Consider the following 25,038-nt stretch of genomic DNA (forward strand, 5'->3'; position numbering starts at 1 on the left):
GAAAATGAAAGGAGGAATCCAATTGGTTGCTAGGGGCAACTGAGCCAGTTCCACTTTACACCAGTTTGATATATTTGTATGCTATACATGTACAGGGTCCATTTAAAGATATAATTTTTTTTATATGTCCTTAAAAGGGTTTTCCAGGAATATCCTATTGATGGCCTATCCTCAGGATAGATCATCAATATGAGATGAGCGGGGTCTGTCACCCGGGACCCCTGATGACCAGCGCTATGAAGAAGCCGCGGCGCTCAGTGATCGTTTAGACCTCTTCCTAGGCCATGTGACGTCTCGTTCATCGGTCACATGTCCTAGGCGCAGCTCAGTCCCATTCAAGGGAATGGGGCTAAGCTGCGATGCCAAGCAGAGCCGCTATCAAATGGACTGCGCTGTGCTTGGTGAGCAGTGAGGAGTCCATGGTGATCACTCAGCAAACAGCTGATCGTGGGCGGTCCCGGGAGTTGGACCCTTGTCGATCTCATATTGATGACCTATCTCGAGGATAGGTCATCAGTATGATAATCCCAGAAAACCTCTTTAATGAATTCAGATTATGGGATGTTGGAGTGTCTATACCGGTTGGGTTAGGGATATCCACATAGCCCCTGTTTAGTCCCATATTAGTCCCAAATGTAGGCGTTATAACATGAACGTGAATAGACAAGTGTTATCATTGGCGCAGTACCTTATTTCACTGGGTCTTAGCTTTAACCCTTCACCTTATGACTTAAATTCTGTAAATTGGTAAAAAAATAAAATAAAAAATGTCCGCCACAAAGTATTCTATCCTGCATCACAAATCACACATCATTGGTATACACATCGATCGGTACTGATGGAGTGCTGTATACAGGTTGACGCGTTACGAGGGGGTCGTGAATGAATTTATATATGAATTTATGTCTTTCTCTTTAGAAGGATGAGAAAAAAAATACCGTAATATAAAATGATACTGATCGCTCTCAAGTGGAAGAGCAGAAGGTGCTATCAGTGAGCAGGCCAGGATGGGGTAGCGGGGGAAGGGCAGCCGGCTATTCTTGTGGAAGCTGATAGGCAGAACATTGGAGCCGAGGGTCCGGGGTCAGATCCATACATGCTTCCTTCTTATAATTACCCGCAGAGCAAAACATCTAAGTACAGGGTGTGTGAACGGCCTGTATCTGGGGCTGCAGATCACACATCCTGCCGGTCTGTGACAGCGGGCTATCTGTGCTCTGCCTGTGTTCCTTCCATTCACTGAGCCCATTGTGTGCAGCAGGGCTGGGTCAGGAACTGGCCGGGCTTCTCTCGCTGCTGACAGATGCCATTTTTTCCTCATACCTTGGCATATGCCCAGAGTATAGCCAGTGACTGATTGTTGAGGCGCAAGATATATTAGAATGATTTTATTATTATTATTATTATTTATTTATTTAAGATTATTTATTATTAAAGTGTAATTCATTCCATGGAGCTATATGATAAGGGGTAGACGTACATAACATATGGCCTTCCGGTATAGTGTACAGGCCATAATAGATTCTGCATGGACATTGACTGTTCTGCGTCTAACGAAGGGGCTCAGTGCACTTACCGCAGTGTCTGTGACGGGGGACTGCCGGGGCTGACAGCCACCAGTTTATTGCCATGTGCAGCTCAGCAGGTGGTGGTCGAGCCTGAACTTGCAGCAGTAGTCACAGAGGGACATTTACCAAATCTGCTACACCAGTTGTGTGTAAAAAAAAGTCGCCAGTGATACTCGTGTGTGACATTTTTGCATATTTTTGCGACATTTGGTCAAATTTTGCAGCATTCGGTGAGCCTCGCCACTTCAGTGGAGTGAAAAGTAGGTCGGGATCGCAGATTACAGCAACTTCATCTCTTAGGGTACTTTCACACTAGCGTTTTTCATTTCCGGCGCTGAGTTCCGTCCTAGGGGCTCTATACCGGAAAAGAACTGATCAGTTATATCCCCATGCATTCTGAATGGAGAGTAATCCGTTCAGGATGTCTTCAGTTCAGTCATTTTGACTGATCAGGCAAAAGATAAAACCGGTTTTATCTCTGGCGAAAAAAACGGAAGACTTGCCTGACTGCCGGATCCGGCATTTTTCACCATAGGAATGTATTAGTGCCGGATCCGTCCTTCCAGCATGCGCAGACCGGTAAAAATGTGAAGAAAGATACAAGACGGATCCGTCTGTCAGCATGACAAGCGAAGACACGGATCCGTTCTTGCAATGCATTTGTGAGACGGATCCGCTTCTGGATGCGTCTCACAAATGCTTTCAGTCGCATCCAGATCGGCGGATCCGGCAGTCAGTTCAGACGACGGAACTGCCCGCCGGATCACACTGCCGCAAGTGTGAAAGTAGCCTTATTTATCATGTGCGACACCACATTGCACCTGTAGCAAATATATTATTACTGTGCGCCATTTCCTAAATTTGGCACAACCTCACAAAGCAAAGGCAGACTTAAAATTGACACCAAAACCATTGCAAATAATAAATCCCCCCACCACCATGTGTATACAGGGAGTGCAGAATTATTAGTATTTTGACCACATCATCCTCTTTATGCATGTTGTCTTACTCCAAGCTGTATAGGCTCGAAAGCCTACTACCAATTAAGCATATTAGGTGATGTGCATCTCTGTAATGAGAAGGGGTGTGGTCTAATGACATCAACACCCTATATCAGGTGTGCATAATTATTAGGCAACTTCCTTTCCTTTGGCAAAATGGGTCAAAAGAAGGACTTGACAGGCTCAGAAAAGTCTAAAATAGTGAGATATCTTGCAGAGGGATGCAGCACTCTTAAAATTGCAAAGCTTCTGAAGCGTGATCATCGAACAATCAAGCGTTTCATTCAAAATAGTCAACAGGGTCGCAAGAAGCGTGTGGAAAAACCAAGGCGCAAAATAACTGCCCATGAACTGAGAAAAGTCAAGCGTGCAGCTGCCAAGATGCCACTTGCCACCAGTTTGGCCATATTTCAGAGCTGCAACATCACTGGAGTGCCCAAAAGCACAAGGTGTGCAATACTCAGAGACATGGCCAAGGTAAGAAAGGCTGAAAGACGACCACCACTGAACAAGACACACAAGCTGAAACGTCAAGACTGGGCCAAGAATTATCTCAAGACTGATTTTTCTAAGGTTTTATGGACTGATGAAATGAGAGTGAGTCTTGATGGGCCAGATGGATGGGCCCGTGGCTGGATTGGTAAAGGGCAGAGAGCTCCAGTCCGACTCAGACGCCAGCAAGGTGGAGGTGGAGTACTGGTTTGGGCTGGTATCATCAAAGATGAGCTTGTGGGGCCTTTTCGGGTTGAGGATGGAGTCAAGCTCAACTCCCAGTCCTACTGCCAGTTTCTGGAAGACACCTTCTTCAAGCAGTGGTACAGGAAGAAGTCTGCATCCTTCAAGAAAAACATGATTTTCATGCAGGACAATGCTCCATCACACGCGTCCAAGTACTCCACAGCGTGGCTGGCAAGAAAGGGTATAAAAGAAGAAAATCTAATGACATGGCCTCCTTGTTCACCTGATCTGAACCCCATTGAGAACCTGTGGTCCATCATCAAATGTGAGATTTACAAGGAGGGAAAACAGTACACCTCTCTGAACAGTGTCTGGGAGGCTGTGGTTGCTGCTGCACGCAATGTTGATGGTGAACAGATCAAAACACTGACAGAATCCATGGATGGCAGGCTTTTGAGTGTCCTTGCAAAGAAAGGTGGCTATATTGGTCACTGATTTGTTTTTGTTTTGTTTTTAAATGTCAGAAATGTATATTTGTGAATGTTGAGATGTTATATTGGTTTCACTGGTAAAAATAAATAATTGAAATGGGTATATATTTGTTTTTTGTTAAGTTGCCTAATAATTATGCACAGTAATAGTCACCTGCACACACAGATATCCCCCTAAAATAGCTAAAACTAAAAACAAACTAAAAACTACTTCCAAAAATATTCAGCTTTGATATTAATGAGTTTTTTGGGTTCATTGAGAACATGGTTGTTGTTCAATAATAAAATTAATCCTCAAAAATACAACTTGCCTAATAATTCTGCACTCCCTGTATGGTATTGTACACCTTGTTTAACCACATTGTGTGTATTACGGCTCTTGCAGGCGGCTGTAGCCGTTTTTGCAGTCCGCAAATAGCAGATCCGCAAAACACGGATACCCGCTGTGTGTGTTCTGCATTTTGCAGATCAGCACGTCCCGCCCTCTGTTAGAACTGCTTATTCTTATCCGCAAAACGGACAGGAATAGGATATGTTCTATCTTTTTTTTTACGGGGCCGCAGAACGGACGTACAGATGCGGACTGCACACGGTGTGCTGTCCGCATATTATGCAGCCCCATTGGAATGAATGGGTACGCATCTGGTCCGAAAAAAATGCAGATCAGATGCGGGCAAAAACTACGGTTGTGTGCATGAGCCCTTAATCAGTCTGGAGGGCGGTTATATACTCTATAATTGCCATATCCACTTCTAGATAGTCCATCTACAATCACTCGATTTTAAGTCAATCACTGGTGGAATTAGTAGACTGATCTCGTCTGTAGACAAATCGCGGTGTTTACATGAGGACAGGCAAGGTCATTTATTAAACTCAGTCATTTTTGTCATCTTGTCTCATTCATTACCTCCTATTGTATCTTGGTGATTTATTCAGTCACTTTGGCTGTGTCTGGTGGTGATTCCGATCACTGCTCATTAGCGCCACCTGGTGGATCTTACAAGTAAATGAGTCGCGCTGACAGCCCATTGCATTCCACACATTCCAATTAAAATCATGGGTTATCTATGTGGAGTTTGCTCTCAGCTGACGCGTGGACATAAAATATGGTCAGCCTGTCCACGAAGCCTTGCAATAGAGATACTTCTAGCTATCTGAATCACAATTCATACAATATATACCCAAAAATTCTTTGTTCAGCCTGATGATTTCTATGGTTTCTTCGCCTGGGCTTTCATCACAATATCTTTAAAAAAAAACATGAGAAACAAAACGTGCTCAGAAATATAATAGTATAACTTCAAATCAGCCTAATCAGAAATTCACACCACCCTCCATTGGCTTTTATCTCCATACAATGCATGGTACTAAGCAAGCAGGGACAGAAAATCCCCCTCACGTCACGTCGTGTTATCCAGTTCTTCAGATGATCTGTTCCGTACTTAGATCCATATTCATGGTGACTACAGTGGACATTAGGACTGGTTACAGTAGATCTTTAGTTATTTAAATGGTTTTTGATCATTGATATATTCACGGTTTATGTAATTCAATAGTATAGTTTGTGGGGGACTGGCGACGGCATGTGCCCCGGGTGCCAGGTGCCACCAAGTTACCCTACATTCACCCGGGTATTCGGATACAGGACTAAGGCAGCAAACTGAATCTTTGCCGCAAGTAAAGAAAATCTCCGATAGGAAGAAGAATCCATTGACGGTGACCAGTATTTGTCATCATCAGAGCTCAGTGACAGGGACTTTCTTTCCTTTTGTTTGTCTGTGACACTAAAATCGAAGCCTTTGGGTGTAAAGCGGCCATAGATTTTAGACGGCAGCTGGACAAACAAATTATGGGGGAGATTTATCGTCTCCTTTTGCACCTGAAAAGTGACACTAGAAAGCCGCAAACTATGTGTTTGTAACGTTTTAAAAAATTGTCACATCTCTCCGATTTTTTGCCGCCCTCTCCACTTTCCTAAAGGGGGCTTGGCCAGACACCCTGACTAATTTATCTTCATTTTCGGCTGCTCTGAGCTGTCCTAGATTTCTGTTTAGGCACATGGACTGCAGGAAGCGTGCTCCTCGCCGTAAATCAGGTGCATCCTCTGGTGGTGCAGATGATAAGCGCTGGTCTTTCATAAATCTTGCACTATGTCTCCCCCATATGCAGGCTTGCGTTCTGAAGCGAAATAATAAAGTCCCTATTAGACTTGCCGATGTTTGGACGGGACGAGCGCCAATGGACACGAAACACATCCATCAGTGAATGTGCAAGGAATGAGTACTACCGCGATTGGACTCTACCTTGTTCGGTCTAGCAGGGCCCTATGAGGCGGCTTATCTGTCCAAAGAAGAAAAGGGACTGGTCATGGGTGATCCAACTGCCCGATCCTTCTTTCCTCTCACAGCTGCCATCGGGGGGAGAGTCGGGAGGCATCCATATACATTAGATGGTCAGTCGGCTGGTCCCACCAAAGCTTTAGTCTAATGTTACTCAATGGCTGGGATGATGACTCCCATCATTGTGTGACGGAGTTCTAACTCAAGCACCAAGGGCAGATCTGTACAGAGAATTGAGTGACTATATAACTCAAGATGTCATCTTCATAGCCCTAGGTCAAAAAATGCTCCCTGACGCAATATTGAAAGTTCTTTCTTAAACGCAACGTTTCCACCACTTTCCTCATCCCGGCAATAAATTATAATTCAACCTGTCCGACCCCAATGCTTTTACGGGCAGCACTGTATCCATAACTGCTATTACCTGGAGTCGCTATTCCGAGATGAGAATCCACAGTCCTAATGTCTGTAGGACGACGGTAGGTGCTAGCTCCGCTGCTCGGCGATGTCAAGTCCATTACTTCCGTGAATGGGATTGGGAGGCCTTGCCTATTGTTTTAGTCATCATAATGCCATTCATGGCTTTCCCAATTAGCATTTATTGTTGCAAGCGTACAAGCAGAAAATGTGAAATTGGTCATGTCATGAATAGCTCAACACAGCGCCGGAGCCTTGTAATGGTGCCTGCAGTGTAGTGTGGGGTGGGTACTCCGAGCAGGCTGTCCAGATGGCAGCCTGCATATAGCAAAGCTGCAGGTTTTTGTCCCCGATGATGAGAGGAGGGAAGATTCACTGAAGCATATGCAATCACCCTCGCATTTTAACAAAACTAACTCACCATCAGTCACAACCCAGAGTGGCTGACATTAAAACAATGGCTTTTCAATAAAAATCTTAAGAGACCTTGTGCAATGAATTTTGTTGAATTTAAATACCGCCATCTATTTAGCCTGGAAGAATCACACGGTGCACACATCAGTCTGTTCACTTAATACAGCCTGACTGAATAGACAATCCTATTTTATTTCATAGACTGTTTGCAATTCATCAGGATTCTATGCAAAAGCCACCTGTTCTCTTAGCTGACGGGATCATTTATACACCACGAACATAGCAAGATGGAAGCTTGTGTATATTTGCCACCGGTCCGATCCACGCTGTGTGTATACATAGAAGCGGGAACGCAGGACATTATTGAGATCAAATATTGGCTTTGTGTTCCTTCACTGAAGTACATGTACATTAGCTATAGAGAAGTGGGAGACACAGCCGTCTGGAGATGTGGTAGTCATCCGATCACCACGTGTCTGTACTTTATTATGTCGACAGCTTCTATTAGTCTAGACATTGTAGTACTATAGCAGTACATTTCGTGGAATGCATAGGGTTTCATTGATTTCTCTGCTGATAGGAACCTAGGGCAACCTGCAGGTCTCGACCTACCCATGACATGGGTTTGCCCCATCAGTGGGACACTTTAGGAGAACTGGAACATTATAGGAACTGAAGAAAACATTGAACAAATTAGAATCTGAAAGCCCCAGCAATTTGCTTGTCCTTTTTTTCCCCCTTAATTTGAAGGGATCATTGAAGTCTCCATTGGTAGAAAGAGATCTGAGAGTGGAGAATGCGAACATTAGCAAGTCCGCCCATCCAAGCTGGTTTGCCAATAACTCATGAAGCCCACCCTAGGCTGAGGTCTATTGACCATTCATCAATGCTTCTTGGCCGATCATTGAGTGCCGCCTCTTCATTCAGTTTATCAAGTCTTGCACATAGAAAGGCAAGGAAAAAAAAAACCTTATTCAGCTTTGTTAAAGCCAACAAGGAGTAAAACTTGCCATTTGAACCGTTTCTGGCCCTTGGTTTTCCCTGTTAATGCAGCCCCCCTCCCTTTAGAAGAGCGCCTTTATTTGGATGGGTTAGGATATCTGAGACTATTCTCTTGCTCTGAATAGCTGGTGGCAGGAAAGAGCAGATGTGGTAGGAGTGTATTTGGTCGGGTGTATTGCTTTCAATTAGGATCAATCAGGTGTCAGCTTCTTTACAATGCTCTCACTTAATACCCACTGCGTGAAGTCATGAATTCTCCATGCATCACAACAGAGCAGCTTATAAGTAGGAGAACATAGCCAGGACCAAAAGCAGACGCACCACATCCTCGTTGACTCCTGGTCACTGCAGTCCTCCTCGCCCTCCAGATGCATTTTTATAGTACGTTAGAGTCAGGCCATGCTGGTAAGTTCTGCAGATCTGTCCACTTTGCAATCTATCCGCTTAGCACTTGGCTTGGGAAGACGCCGCAGTAGACGTGTTCATTAGGATGCTTTTAAGATGTATATGAAAACGTCTCTTGGTACCTTCTCTTTACACAGCGATAGACCCAGCCACGTTGTGTCTTGTGTTTTATCTCCATCCATCTTGGAGATGATCTGTGTCTTCTAACGCCTTGACCTATAAATACATTTTTAAATGATGCAAACTGTTATTGTAGCTGTGTTAAAAGAAAAAACACCTATCAAGGAATATGTATTCAGGGAGCGCTGCCAAAAAGGTTGAAGTCTGCAACTATTAAATAATGAGGGGGGGGGGGGGGTAAAAGTGAGCTTGCAGCTGGCTGCTGGAGGGGGAAAAAACCTGAAGTAGTCTCAGATGCTCAGGCATCCTGTCAAACCTTTCTCTAAAACCAGCTTTAAGGTGACAATCCCCAGGGATCCTGCTTCTGTTGACGTGGATCAATTTAAAGTGGCAATTACTCCAGTCAGATAACGACTTTAAAAGCTTTTTTTTTTTTTTTTTTTTAATGCAAGGAAAGGATGCATAATCACGCAGCTGATGGGAGGTGAATTTTAAGTCAAGGCGTCATGCAATTTTTTGTTCATCCCCGATTTTTCTCTCGGAGGCGTTGCGCTTTAGTCGGGTGGGAACGTGCAGTTGATACTGTCATTGACTGTAACCTGGAAGGGACAGGGTTAAACAGTCGGTGGGCTGGTCTCATGGTGACCAGCATTGAATGGTGAGGCAGTGTAAATCTTGGGGAGGGTGGGGGGGGGGGCCCCGGATGATCACATTAATGCGGCAGACACTGAATTGTGAATAAAGGCAAAAGATAAAATTTGCATTTAGGTTGTTTATTGCTCCTTTCTACTTTTTTTTTTATGGTCAATGTAACCTCTTTTAGGACTGTACAGGGTCCCTTGCAATGTTTCGCTTGATTGTGACTTTTGATTTTTGCTTTTTATCTCTAATTTGACTACGTGAGCCTTTAAAGCGACAGTCAAGCAAAATTGATGTCTCCTCCACCTCTAATGTTCTCTGTAACCAGCCTGGAAAGAAGATGACGGTAGTGTGCAGACCGCCGTAGGTCAGCGCGCGTACCTTTAGTTTGAGTCATATTAGCAGCTGCTGCCGACGATTTGGGGGGTTCTGCGGTCTTTTAAGGTGCCTAAGTCAGCTCTGCCCCTCTTGTATGTCTCAGCAGAGGGGAGAGGATTCTGTTCAGCAGACGGAGGAGGAAGACAGTCAGGGAGGAGGGGACATTTTGTCCCTGTTTAAACACCATAGATCTCATTAGTTGACTGTATAGAAGAAGGCTTGGGTTGAAATTGACATCAGCTAATGCACTGCCGCATGGAAAATGACTATCGAGGAGATGGATGTGGAGCGGGGACTGTAGGCTGCAAGAGTTAAAGGAACAGCTTGTGTGTCTTGAGCATTGCTGGAATGATGCAGAAGGGACTTCCTGAAGATCTGGAATCTAATAATTGCTCCTTCTCTCCTTGACTGAAACATACTCTGGCACAGGTACTTTATAGAGAGGCGGCGTGTGCTGTTCATGTGCTGCAAAGATGTTCTTCACAGACGCTGCTGAGGTTTAGGAAGGGTTATGTTCAAAGAGAGAGTTTGAAGCAGCAGTTATGTTCCTGGGGCTCAGCTTTTCTGTAGAAACCTGAGCGTGCTACATAAGACAGGCTTGTCAGGCGTATGTTTCTCCTATGAGGTAAGGATCTTATACAAAGGACTAAAGAGCCACTGCTGAGAGGAAAATAGCCAGCCTTCCATAAAGCAGCCTAACAAAAGCCTGCAGCTTTATGTATCATGGTGTCCATTAAAGCTTATTAGGGAAGAGTGCACTGAACCCAGAGAGGTTTCGCGTTATTCACTGGAAGGATAAACATTTAAGGGTGTACAAAATTCACGAGCAGGAGGACATGATTGTTAAGCTTTGAAAAGGCTTCGCAGGAGATACTTTGTTTTCATCTCCTATGGATCAGCATGGAAAAGGTAAAATAGCACAAGCTGTAAATGTTTGGAGACTATCAATCTGTGGTTCCATGGGGGGGGTAGGACCGCTGTGTCCCTCTTCTGAGCGTGTTTTTACACATACTTCAAGGGCTAACAAAGACAAGGCTTTTGGATACTTTTGTTCAGTGGGATGAATTGGCCTATTAAGAAAAAAAAAAAATAATCATTAAAAAAACTGTTTATTGTGACATTTCTGAAGCCAGACAAAGAGCGTGTTTACAGGTAATTGTGTGACGGAGTTTGGGTTTGGTGGGGAGGGGGGAAGGGGGGGTTCGTTAGGAATCCGGGAACTGGTTTTGTGACCTGTCAGAGGTAATAAAGCGAAGGGTTAATAGATTTTTTTTTTCCGGACTGTGTATTGTAACGCCTGCAATGATCTGGTTACCCGTCGTCTCTCTCTCTCGTTTTATGCTGTACGACCCCACGGAAGATGATGGCGCTACGTCGAGCACGGCGGCGATGGTAATCAGTGAATTGTAAGAGGCAGACCGTCCTGACGCTAGATAGAGTGAGACGAGTCAGCAGGAGAGACCTGGGCTTGTGCTAATTTGCACACACATCCCTGTCATTGTTCTGCCTGAAGAGACAGGGCTGGGTTCAAGGCCACATGTGCTCCTGTCATCGTTCACATTTCTGCTCCAAGTGCAATACGGAGTGTCAGCTCTCCATCTGTCTAGCATCATCCTGCCTGCAGCCAGCAGCCCGCATGGCCAGGCAGCCAGTCCAGAGCTGGAGCCTCTAGATCTGAGAGAGAGAGAGGACAAGGGAGAGCTGCTTCCCAGGGCTTTCTCTGTGCAGGATGCCTGGTAAGTCAGGATGTCTCCTTCTTCTTCTTCAACCTTGGATGCTTTGGTTAGATCGATACAGTATTACTGCATGTAGATGTGTGTTACTTACTATATCTATTGATGTAGGCACATACGGTATGTATGCATTCAGATGCTGTGCCTATAGGTGCGCCATATGTCTAATATATGGGGATACCCGGGGTGGACCGGTTTTACACCGTGTCGTCTGTAGGTTTTAGACATGAATTATTCTTCGTTTTTTCGATATGGCGCTTTCCTGGCTATAAATGGAGTATTACAGCACTTCTTATTTGGGCACGGTGCTACAGGCAGAACTAGTTACACACATAGTGAGGCTGGGAATGATTTAGTTTTTTTTTTTTTTGCTGAAATATGTAGAAGAAAATATTAATCTTGGATGCGTGTCCAGTCCCCAATTTAAGATACATTGCCAGTACAAACACATCTGGCTTAGCTGGAGAGGGCCAATGGAAAGAGCATGGCCTGGGTGAGTGTGTCAGGGGACAAGGTGGGCTGTGTAACACTTTCTTTGCTGCAGGCCCTGGAAGAATGTGCTGCTTGCTTGCTTGATGCCTCGCTCTTATTTAGGTAGGGCGCTCTGCTTTTTCGGTTTGCGCGGCCTGTGTAGCGGCGCAGATGGTGTTTTGAAACCTTATCTGGCTGCCAGCTTGCTGTGGCCACATTTGTGTGAAGGTATTGGCAGTTGTTTGAAGAATGTCTGCTCTTCAGGGTTGAGCTGTGGTCACAGCGCCGGGCTGGCATGTGTGGTTACAGCAAGAAGGCGGCAGCAGCGACAAGGTGCAGAAACCTCAATTGATTTTATGGTTGGAGGTTTAATTATATATTCGATAGGATGCGTTTAAAGCCCCGTTTCACTCCTGTACGACGGTACGGCTCCTGCACCTTTTTTCCTGCAATTGTTTTATTCTAAATTAGAATATTCTGTTTATATATCTTTTTCTTATTTGTTTTTTTTTATTTGTTTATTTTTTTATTTATTGAGTGATACATATTGTGACGTAATGTCTCGACCTGTCATAAATATGCCGTCCTTTAGTCGGGATCGGTTGGAGGCACGCATGGTTTTGTCACATTAAACAGTAGCATGACTGTGCCCAGATTAAGCCAGATGCCCCCTGATACATAACGAAAATGATATAAATAATCCTAATTGAATCTGTCATCGGTATTTATACCAAATTCCTTGTTAAACAAGCTTAAATTATTACTGCCTTCCTCTAAAAGTAGACGCAAGCACTAGTGTTTTCAAATGTTTGCAGTGAATGCCAGCAAGGCTTGCACTTGGAAACAGAGAATACATTCACAGCTGTGACTGTGAGCATGTGCCAAAAGAGAAATACTTGAGCGAATCTGACACTTGGCTATTTCTGACACCCATCTGTAGGGTTTTTTTTTAATACTCTTCGCTAGAATGAGCTGCCTCTCAATCTGTTTATTGCATATTTCAGCATTTTCATAACTATATTGGCTTCAGCGGTCACGTTTGTGCTTTGCTTAGAGACATGATTTGATGTACTGCTGATCGCTGGGATATCTGCCTTTAATGGGATCGGTGACTACATCTTTAACCCCTTGCTGGCCGCCTGTGCAGTTGGGTTCATGTTTAGTGGAAGTTATTATTAATGGAAATGATTGGTTATAACTTATAGTGGACAAAGTATCGGACGCAGTCGGATATCATTCGCTGAAATGTGTATTTGTGAAAACTGAACAGGTTGCAGTGTTATCGTAGAAAAGAGGCCTATCTGTCATCTATCTATCTATCTATCTATCTATTGTATCTATTATCTATCATCTATCTATCTGTGTATATCTATCTATCTATCTATCTATCTATCTATTTATCTATCTATCTATCTATCTATCTATCTATCTACTGTATCTATCTACTGTATCTATTATCTATCATCTATCTATCTACTGTATCTATCTATCTGTCTGTCTTGTATGGTGCTTAATTAGGGCCTATATTTCTATCTATTATCTATCTCCTATCTATCTCATACCTGTTTATCTTATCTTTTTATATGTCTCTTATCTATCATCTATCTATCTACTGTATCTATCTATCTATCTATCTATCTATCTATCTAATATCTATCTATCTATCTATCTATCTATCTATCTATCTATTATCTATCTATCTATCTATTATCTATCTATCTATCTATCTAATATCTATCTATCTATCTATCTATCTCATACCTGTTTATCTTATCTTTTTATATGTCTATTATCTATCTATCTATGTTGTACGGTGCTTAATTAGAGTCTATATTTCAATATATCAATCTATTATCTATTTATGTATCTGTCTATCTATCTATCTATCTATCTCATATCTATTATCCATCTATCTATCTTGTATAGTGCTTAATTAGGGCCTATATTTCTATCTATTATCTATTTATCTCATATCTGTTTATCTTATCTATCTCTATATGTCTATTATCTATCTATCTATCTATCTATCTATCTATCTATCTATCTATGTTGTATGGTGCTTAATTAGGGTCTATATTTCAATCTATCAATCTATTATCTATTTATGTATCTATCTCTCAATCTATCTATCTATCTATCGATATCATATATATTTATCTACAGTATCTACAGTATCTATCTATCTATCTATCGCATATCTATCTTTTATCACTCTAATCATTTGAGACTTTTCATTTACCTATTCAAAATAATTTTCAATGTAAGTTCTAGCAGTCCGCTCAATATTGAGTTTCATACATTGACTCAGTCTAGAAATAATTTGAGAGTCTATATTTTAACCCTGTGTTGTCCCTGTGTAGTGACATTATCCGTGCATATGTAAAACACCTCCTCTATGTAATTAACATTCAGGACAATGAGCCATATTTTGCAGCGGACAAATGAAAGCCAAACAAGACTTGTTCTCGGCTTACGATACAGTATTCATAATTTGTAAATGTAAAAAAAAAAAAGAAAAACACAGTTAATTCTGCAGAAAGCAGTGTCTTCTTTGGAAACGTATTAAGGCTTTCTCAAGTCCAAATGTAGCAGAGCTGTGATGTCGCTGTAGGTTTACCTACAGTGTTATGTGAAGCCACGGGTAACACATTGTGATATCAGGATGAATTAGGCCAGATCTGCTAGATCTTAGGCCTACTACATGGTGTTATGTAAGTGGTAGGCTGCCTGGAGGGTCCATCATATGTTTTCATGTGATTTAGGTGATTTTTCTCTAGATTTATAATTTGGGTTACAAATTGCAAAGGGATATACTGAATAGAGCTTCTTAATATTAACAATTAATAAGACATTAATAATCGTAATTAGCCCTTAGCAACTGTTAAAGGAAAGACTCACAAAGTCTGGAGTGATATAGTAGTGAGATTTGGCCACATCATTCATTATAACATATTAGCAGACTAGCAGACGGTATGTACTGATACTGAAAAACAGCGCCAACATACTCCGTAGCCATGTGCACAGATTGCATTCCCTTACAATGACCTGTGTCTCTAGTGATACTCCCTCTATCAGACACACACATCATGTGACTTAGGTCCGTAATGTTCATTGGTTGTCGTTACATCTTTTAGATTTATTTTGCATATTTCCTGGAGAGCATTGCCTTCAAAAGGGGTTTCCTGGTTTGCATGAACATTCTTTAAAATAATCATGTATGAAGGTCGCTGTCATTTTGTAATGTATTTCTTTTACCTTTTATTGCTCCTATTTTCCAGTCTAGGCTGTGATCACATGACCGTGTCCATGCGGCTCTTTCCTGTGACGTCATGTCCATGGGTGTGTCAAAGCAGCATCAGCGACAGTGATAAGGGAGTGTCTATGTAGCCAGATGGGTGGGAGGAGTTATAAACTAGCTGGGCGTTGTTAGGGGCGGTGCTGGAGCTGTGGTAGAGGAAGGAGAAGTGCATCATGGGTTTGGTTGGACACAGCAACAGGAAGTGCTACATACAGGATGTAACAAGCCAGAGTGATTTGTTTAAAATGGTGAAAACGGGTCAGGAGAGAAAAAAATTACTTAGGGACGATGTACATGAGGTGAGCAACTACATTAACACATCTGTTATAAATCATAGTAATCCCAGAAAACCCTTTTAAGGACTGCTTTCCTTATGCTTGATCTCAACAAGGGGAGTCAGTACCTTCATGCCCTTGTACAAAGATGTCCCTAATGCCAAACATATGAAGTGATTTACCTAGGATGAGATGTCACAACTCGCTGCACTATATGCTAAAAAGTAAATGATCCTGCATTCAATAATACACAGGGTTAATGTAATCTGCACCGAAGGATATTATTGGAACCTAGGTGGTACCTCTGGTTCCAATTATGGGGATTCCTACCAAGTTAAACTGAAACTGTACCCAATCAATACATTACACCAATGTATAATGCCTGTAGTCTTCTATAGTGTATATAGAGTCACCAGGGAACACAGGAAACATGCAGGTCCATCAGCTTGACCGTGAATATTCTACTTAATTCAGGTTAAGAAATATGTTTTAGCAGTTTGACAGCAGACATGAGCAATACAGGGACACAGATGTAGAGCACTGGTCTAGTAGGGAGCTCCCGTACATCTGTGTATCTACATAGCAGATGGTGCCATGACATTACACACTCCTACGTTTCCAGTTTAAAACTTAAAACCTTTTGAGGCTTGTTAAAAAAAAAAAAAAAGATGAAAAGTAATACAAAAATTACACATAATGGCCAATCAGATCTCGTCTTTTATCTTCTCAACTGCATTAGTATAATGATAGGTGGGACTTGGGTGACATGGTCCACCACGCATGCTGTTTTTTATGATCACCCCGTAGGTGCTACTTGCAGGTCAAAAATAATTTCTCAGTAGGTCTTACTGTCTTCCGTATTGTAAAATAAGGTTCTGCACCCATTTTTTTTTTTTTTTAAATATTCATTTTAAATCCCTTATTAACTCATTTTAATCAAATAATTAGAGGTAATAGGTCCAGAGGCACATAAACGGTTATCCATTGGCACAGGCAGAAGACATAGAAATCAGTATATGTTGCAGAGAGAGTTGGCTATTGTAGGATGTGTTTGATAAATGATTCAGTAGGTTTATTCTCCGATGCTCATATAAAAGCTGCACAGGTTGGACTGTTTTAGTATAGCAATAGGAAGAACAGATGCTGGCCTGCAAAATATGTCTCTATCGCCCGTGGCTCAATATGAGTCTGTTTCCATAAAAGGACAGTCGGTTATCAGTCAGCATCGGCCAGCAATAATAACCTTCCTTTAGAAGATGTCTTGGCATTGGGTCAGACCACCCTTTCTAGGCTCCTGCTCGCCAGATGTGCTTGGAACCGTTCCTTTTTCAAAGTTCATGTTTCAAAAATGGATTTGTTTTTAGAATCTGGTTTTACTTAAGACATCCCCATCGTGGAGTGCATTTCATAAATTAGCCACATATTTTTCTTAGCGGAGAACTTAACTGACTGTAATTTTTAACACATGGCTACATCATGTGAAATTTTCAAAACACTTGCACATAAGTTTAAGATGGTCCCAGTAGAAATGAGCCATCAACTCACAGCCAGAACCCCGATTTTATTTTATTTTTTCAATTTTATTTTTTTATAACATGTCCGTATTTTCCATTTAGTCAAGTGATATATCACAAAGACATCTTTCTGGTGTATTATACTAGCGTATTTTTTATTGAAAACCGTAAACCTTTTTACCATCTGCTGAACATTGATTTGGCATTTACAGCAGCTCGGTTTTTAAAGGGGTTATCCAACCCCTATAATTCCCCCCAAAATGCCCGGGCCCCTCATAATGGTCATACCTACATACCCATACCTATTGGCTCCTAATGCCTGCACGGCCGCCTCTGCTCCTCCCCATCAAAGCATTGGGGGGGGGGTTAAGCAATATTAGACCAGGACAGGAACGGGCGATGCTAGGGAGTTGGTTCCCGTAGCGGCCTGCTATTGGCTGCCCCCCCTTCCACCGGTGCCTGATGTTTTGATCTGCGCAACGGGAAGATGCAGAGGCAGCCATGCAGGCATCAGAAGCAAAGCGGGTGCATGAGAGCGGGGTAAGTATGACCAGTATGAGGGGCCCGGACATTTTGGGGGGCATTGTAGGGGTTTGATAACCCCTTTAAGGCAATTTTTTTTAGTGTTCTCACCATTGCTAAATTTTTAAAGTGATCTTTTGCCTAAAAATTGCAGGGCCTAAATTAATTTGGACCTAGAACAGCTAGATGTAGTTTTAATGGAAGGCATGGGTAATAGATGAATATATATTGTGTAGGGATGTGAAGAGCTCATATTTGCTGAAACTTTGGAAAGATCTCTGCAGAGGCAATGCATTTTAGAGTAGGACGGAGCCAATATTCTTGACGAAGTTTTAAAAAGAATCGGGTTCGGATACAACAATCCAAACCTGAGTCACTCAAACCTACTAATAATTATCAAACTATTCTCATTTCTATAAAGCTTTACAGTTCTGTGAATATGGGACTAAGAGACCTTGTCTATTTACTGTAGCAGCTTTCAACTTTTTGGTATTTGCAGTGTTTTCTTGTCTTTTATGAAGGTGTTTCAGAGGTGAGGCAATCAGGTCATGAATAAATAAAATCTTATGAAGACAACCTCTTTCATTATGCCTTTATAAGGCATATGGATGTCACAGAAGGTGGTCCACTGTGATGTCAGGGTCGATGTCAGGGTAGAAAAGGGACATGTTGGATTTCCAGGTGTCTGGTAGCAGTTTTCTCCCATCTCCCATTCGCAACACATGCGTGCTTGACAGATCCAAGTATGTGTGTGTATGGGTGAATTGGAACATAGCTGTCAGTTGAATGAGCATTTAGTCAAAAATTATATGTATAGTCAGCTTAATATCTTATAATAATAATAATAATGGTGACAGCATGTTGTCCGTTGCTTGTGGCCAACCGTATCTATCATACAGTATCCTATGTATGGTCTTAAAAGACCAAGGATTGTCTGTTAAGGGGTCACCTCACTGGACATGTGGTTCTCACCAGCTTACACCAATTTTAATATGGACACTCAGACCTTGTGGTGAACGAGCAGATTTTCCACACTTTCTCTTACTTGCCGGTATATTGCCAAGTCGTCACTACACTTAGCAAAAATGCCTTCTGTCCTTCTCTAGTCTGTTTATCCCATTTATTACACTATTTATATATTTTCAGAGTTTCAGGAGGGAATACCATTATTAGTAATGCAGCGTTTTCTTCATAAAGCCCCATATATATAGTCATATGTTTTGTTTTTAGCACATGATCAGAATCAGAAATATTTTTCAAAGAACCTTTAAGAGTCAACCCAACCTTCCAAGAATACATTATTGATCCAGAAGAAAATGTCATGAAACCCTCCTTCTCAGCCCTTTCACATTTTCCTAATATGTCATAGTAGAGAACAAAGGGAGGTTTTCAACATTTACTCCATAGATTGTGGGTAGAATTATGTTAACAGATCCTTTTCTATATTATCTTGAAAAACAAGTATTTCAGTCCCAAATTAATAGATGCCTTATCCACCAGTCCTCTTAGTCTTAGTCTTTCCAATAATGCTAATCACCAGAACGCCTCCCTCTGACTGAACACAGTCTATTGAAATCTACCATTTGCTTTCACAGTGGTAGAATAGTTAGATCTTTAAAGTTTATTTCCTGGAGATCAAGAGCTTTAAAATATAATTCTAATGGACTGACCCAAGTATTGATCAAGATTTCTTATCAAATCTAAAGAACAATTCAGTCATTAGCAATTAGAGTCATTTAGAATGATAATGCTTTTGGGTGTTGTTTTGGATTTTTTTTTGGTCCCAGTTTCAGTACTGGATCATTAAGTTTACTAATTGATGTAATAACGTAGATGTAGGCCATCTAGACTTATGTGTTGTGCTCATTAAGGATGCTTCCACCTATAGTTGTATGAGTAGTTTTGGTGTAATGCATTGTCTACATAGTGTTCATACCAAGCTTGTAAGGGAGATGTGTGTTATTCAACACAATGAAATCCCACTGGAGCCCTTAATTTTAGTGTAGATGGTCTTAAGAAATAGTTACCAACTAACAGCTGGTGGTGCAGATATCAGTCTATGACTTTCCAATAAGGATTTTATTTTTCTCAGGATCTTTGAAAAGATGAAAGTAACGTAAAGTGGAGATTTTTTCCGAAACAGCCATTTACATTCCTACCAATTCCATCTTCATATAGTTTTGATTTGGAGATTTGTTAGTACTTGGCTGGTCAGAAGGGATTCTGCTTGAGACTTGAGCTTCCCTTGCACATTTCTTTGGTGGATCCTATTTTTCAACAATTTAACGCTCATCATCAGCCAGTCAACATCTGTTCCTTTGGTTCTCACTTCATCATATGTCATCTTTTTTACAAGTCTATACTGCAAAAATGTCTAGTAAAATTTTAAGTAGGACACTCAATAAAAGAAAATGTTAAGGATCTTCATAGGGGTTGTCCAATAATCTATAGGATATGTGATAAGTGTCTGATCGCAGACCACCAACATTCATTAGAATGGACATCTTTTGTCCCCTCTTTGAGTGGAATAGGGCAGACTAGATGGGCCAAATGGTTCATTCTATGTTTCTATGGTGGTATATGTGTGCTGACACTCTATTCTAAGGCTATGGTACTGACGGAGATAGCTGAGTAGCTCCTTTCAAAGAGTGGTTAAATGGGACTTCCAATCTAGCGATAGGTAGGGATTCCAGTTGTACAATCCCCAGTGAGTAAACACTTATCACCTATAAGACGTGTTTAGCATAAGAATTTTATTGGCATATTTATCAGATATTCTTATATTCAATTTATCTATTTATTTAAATATTTATTTTTACCATTAATAGTGTCATAAAAACGCTTGACCAGTTTACATGACGAATTGCTCATGTGCTGATAGCTTAACATGAATAATTCATGTTTACACGCAGGTCCGCCAACCGGCTTTCCAGCTCTGAGCTCCAAAAATGGCCCACGACGGGCCCATTTCCGTCCATCAATGGCCTCTATTCATTTACACAGGGAATGGACTGCGCTTGCGCTAGTTCACCTGTCCGTCCCCAGTGTAATTGAATGGAGGCCACAGATGGACGGAACCCTTTATCGGCAGCCATGTATTGAGCGCAGCGCTGGCAAGCAGGTCAGGGGACCTGCATGTAAACATGAAATATTCATATTAAACTACTGTATATGACATCAGTGCTGATAGTTTAATAATGCTTATTTCTAGTCTCTGTTACCAGCAAACGTGCCGCTAGTAATGTATAGTGGCCAACCCTTTTAATGTATAACAGCCTTGAATGAAAGCAGGATTGGCACCTGGGATGGAAAAATAGGATGTATCCCCACTACCCAAGGGATTCTAAATGACTGCAATGATTATAAATCACTGTATAAGCAGCAATGCTACAGCCATGCTTTTATATCCACCATCTAACACTGAGCACCAAGGTAGGCAGTAATTAGATTTCAGTTATCACTCTGGTAGTTGTAATCCATGCGGATAATATTTATTGAATAAAAAGCATCTGAGATCTTCCCGTCTATTGACTCTAGCTGCTGTCTGCCAACTGCCTCCAAATGTGATTCCAAACCCTGTTGGCATTTGTGGATTAAGCAGAGAAAATTGTTTGCTAACCAGATGTGTAAGGAATAACAACATATACTAGTCTCCCCGGAGGAAGAGAGAGGTTTGTTTAGACCAGAAAACCCTCCTCTATCTGGAATTAACGCCTCATTTCCAAATCATTTCATATCTTTCCCACAATAATGAGCAGCTCTCAATTCTATGGAGGAAGTCGGTTCCCAATGTAGACAGAATCCATTCTGCTTCTATGTGTAAACATATGGAGATGGGATGTGCTTATTTTGGCTCATAATGTCGCCCTTTATCTGATGCACTGTGTGTCTGCTTCTTTTCAAACTGACCATAAATAAAAGCTTTCCAAGATAACAATTAGACATACACCAGCATTTGCATTAATGTCTAACAGGACTGGGCTTGTAAATTTGCGCTCTTCAAGAAGGTACAAAACTTCTTCACTAGTGCCGGGGATTGGAGGTAGCTAACATATACATCAGTGTCCAACCCTTTAATGAGATTAGTCAAGCAGGATAAACATCTGTAGCCAGATGTCTTGGGGTACCTACCCTACTTTCAGTAGGTGTCACTTGGAAGAGTTTTATTCCTTTTGGAAGAGAGCTCATTTGCATACTCATTTTTCCCATGGATCATTGCCAGTACTCCAAACTCCATCCTCAGCTGCATCTCCTTAATGAGAACCAATCTTCCCAAAGTCTGTGCTTGTAAACACGATTTTAATGACTATTCCTTATATACTGTATGTAACAATATGCAATATTTGGTGGTTTTTGTTATAACATTGATATATGTTTGGCTTTTTTTTAGTACCTTTACTTTTGATTTTGCCAAGACTGTACGAATTAGGAGGCCAATAACTCTAGGTGACCCAATGAGAAAAGTTGGGTTTTGGCAGCTCCAGATAATGTTTGGTTGAGTTAGGCCAGACTTTTTTCATGTACGCTTACTTATCCTTTTACAGAATTCCTTCCATAATCAAATAAAACTTAACTTTTAATAAATCGTATCTAAAAAGAAGACAAAATGCACAATAAATAAAAAAATTGGAACAATCTTACCAGTATGCTGATAATTCAGTTGACACATAAATACCAGACTGGTTGGGTTGATAGGGTTGATACCGTTGTTTTATGGGATGATACAATACAATATGCATATCCTGTCCCTACATTGCCCTGTCAGGTCTATTATGCCCTAATGACCAGTGATGGCCAGTTCGCAGTGTTCGCCGACGAACACATGCGATCTGCCATCTTTATTCCCAAGTCCGGCGATGCAGAGGTAAGTCCTTACCTGTGCCTGCGCCGCGAGCCGCTCTGAAACACATGCAGTCAGCGGGAGCAGGCAGTTCCGAGAACAGCCTTCATCGGCTATGGAGTCATCGCCCTGACATGAGCAGCCTCGTCCGGAACCTTGCCCTGTTGCCAATCTTTTAAAAAAAAAAACTATTAGGGGAAGTTGGTGGAGGGAATACCTGATATCTGTCAATACCCTCCCTAATCCAAACCTCAAACAAAAAAATATTAAAAATATATCAGAAATATTCTCAAAAACTTTTTGGGGACTTTTTTGGAGAATATTTATGATATATTTTTTTATTTGTTTTTGTTTGAGGTTTGTATTAGGGAGGGTATTGACAAATATCCGGTGTTCCCTCCACCAACTTCCCCTAATAGTTTTTTTTTAGGGATTGGCAACAGGGCAAGGTTCTGGACGAGGCCGCTCTTGTCAGGGCGATGATTCCATATTTAGGAGGTCATTAGGGCATAATAGACCTGACAGGGCAAGGTAGGGACAGGATATGCATATTGTATCATCACAAACACCCCCCGTCAGCGGTATCAACCCAACCAGTCCGGTATTCATTGTGTTTATTTTGTATTTATTGTGCATTTTTGTCTTCTTTTTAGATACGGTTTATTAAAAGTTACGTTTTATTTTATTATAGTTGCCCCTCTTGAGTTGCTAGTGGGAAATTCTAAAAGGGGGCATAGCACAAGTATACCACCATTTACTCGTACGTTGTCACACACTTTGAGATTGGTTTAGCATTCCTTCCATGACACAAAACCTGATCATTACTTTTGACAGGGGTTTGTGTAGAGGATTGAGATGGAAAGATCAACAATGGCCAGTCATGAATGTAGTTCGCTAATATGCAGCTTTTTCCTTGAGACATCAGATTCCAAGCTTTTTAAGCCTCTAATTCCTTTCAGCACAAAAGTCGATATTTGACTTTACAAATCAATAACTTCACAATACCCAGGATGGTTTAGATGGATGTGTTTTTTAAAGTGTAGTATCCTAATGAGGTGTCTCTGAGGGGAAGATCTGTAAGAGATGCAGATAGTTTTGAATAGAAAGAATGAAAGTAAGGCTCTCATTGACAGTCCTACATGTATTAGAATACAAAAATATTAGCTGCACTGGCCCCCAAAATATAAAGATACCCTGGTTTGTAGAAGCCACGATAAGTGGAGCAGAGTTTATTCTGCTTCAGTCTCTGATTGGTAGGACCCTACCCTATAGACCAGTGGTCTATACATAAGAATCTGTGGTCTCTGTCTGGCTTTAGGAAATGGGAAGAAAACGTGTAACTAATGCCCAAAGGCACATAAAAATGAAAACTTAAGGATCTTGTATGTAAACAGAATCATTTTCCAGAACTCTTTTTGTAAAATTAAGCCAAAAATGTGGATACAACATGTGCAAAGCTGAAAGCAGTGCAGTACTATAAGAATGAGGTTCCTGGTCTATGGAGCTTACAGTCTAGCTAGATGTGTGGGAGTCCAGAGAATAGATCAGACATCAGGCCTTTACTCATAAAGCAGAAGTGTTACCATGTTACATAAGGAAAGGAAAATAAAACAACTTGTTATCATAGGTAATTCCCTGTAAAAGCTCCAGCGTATCCTGCCCCAGCAGAGGATATCTTAGCTGGGTCCATATGGTCCCAGTTAGTTGTGTACATGTGTGATGGTGTAGATACACACAGGAACCATCTAGATGTCGACCTTTTGTTAATATTGGGTTTATGAGTTGTTTAGATAACATAGCGGACCGTTTCCTCTTCATAAAATGAATATAAATAAATAAACAGAATTTGGTTGTAATTACGGGAAACTTGTAATGATCCTGTTCTGCTGAGTTAACATACCACAGATCTGCAGCCGCTAGAGAATGGACAGGGACTACATTAGGAGGGATGCTTTTTAGTCTTGATGTTTAAGTGAAGTTTGCTGTCAATAATTGATCACTTAGAATTTGATCGATAGCGGTTCTAGAAATGTCTACATTATTAACTGTGCTGAAGGGGCATGTAATCCCCTCATAGTGTAAGTCACTCAGAATATATGGTATTCAAAGAAAACCAAATCCAAATCCAAATCCAAGAGCTTTATTGGCAGGACCAAATACATTTAGCATTGCCAAAGCAAAACCCATTCACAGCCCTGCATTACAACACAGGACACCCCCTCCCCCATCTCTTTCCCTCTCCCTCCCTCTGCATCTCTCTTCCTACATCTCTCTCTCTCGTCCTTCATTCATTTTAATTCGCTCTCTCTGTGTTTCATTCTAGCTCTCTCTCTATTTCCCATTCTTTTTCTCCTGCTTTCTTGTTCTCTCTCTATTCTTTGCTCTTTTTGTCTTTTTCTATGTCACTCTTCTCTTTTACTCTGTCTCTCCCCCTCCCATCACACCCCTCTCCCTACATCTCTCTCCTGTCCCCTTCACTCCTTTTCCTTCACTCTCTCCCTCTCTCTCCCTGTTCTTTTCTATCACCCTCTCCATTTCCTTTTCTCATTCTTTTTCTCCTCCTTTGTTCTCTTTCTAATCTTTCCTCTTTTTTAATCTTTGTCTTTCTCTATTCTCTCTTCTCTTTTACTCTATGTCTCTCCCTCCTTTTACACCTCTCTCCCTACATCACTCTCTCCCTTCCTCACCTCTTTTCTCTCTCTCTGCCTTTATTTCACTCCTTCCAACCTGCTCCCTATATTGTCCTTTCTTACTTTCTTTTTCCCTCCTTCTGTCTGTCTTGGTCTCTCTATTCTGTATTTCTCCTCATTTCACCTTTTTTTTTCTTTTTGTCTTTTTTGTCTCCTCTCTTATCTTCCCTTGACATCACTCTCCCTTCCTCACTCCTTCTCTCTCTCTCCATTTTCTTGCTCTTTCTATCCCCCTTACTGTAT

General features: G+C 41.4%; 1 protein-coding gene across 5 annotated transcripts in view; it reads left to right on the top strand.

Annotated features, from left to right (window-relative positions):
- The window catches only part of RUNX1T1 (RUNX1 partner transcriptional co-repressor 1), a 142,751-nt gene that overhangs the window by 33,789 nt on the left and 83,924 nt on the right, over window positions 1-25,038 (top strand). Inside the window, exon 1 of one of the 5 annotated variants that reach the window (XM_040432753.1) lies at window positions 9,761-9,881. The exons of 1 other annotated variant lie outside the window; for it this stretch is intronic. Coding sequence is in view for 2 of the 4 variants with exons in the window: in XM_040432751.1 (XP_040288685.1) it covers window positions 11,761-11,779 (19 nt within the window). In the remaining 2 variants the exon portion in view is untranslated. Of the gene's footprint in view, window positions 1-9,760; window positions 9,882-10,011; window positions 10,078-11,147; window positions 11,189-11,744; window positions 11,780-25,038 lie in introns of those variants that run through there. 3 more of the 5 variants (XM_040432754.1, XM_040432752.1, XM_040432751.1) reach the window with 3 other exon arrangements.

Source organism: Bufo bufo, chromosome 5, assembly GCF_905171765.1.
Source record: "Bufo bufo chromosome 5, aBufBuf1.1, whole genome shotgun sequence".
Lineage (NCBI taxonomy): Eukaryota > Metazoa > Chordata > Amphibia > Anura > Bufonidae > Bufo > Bufo bufo.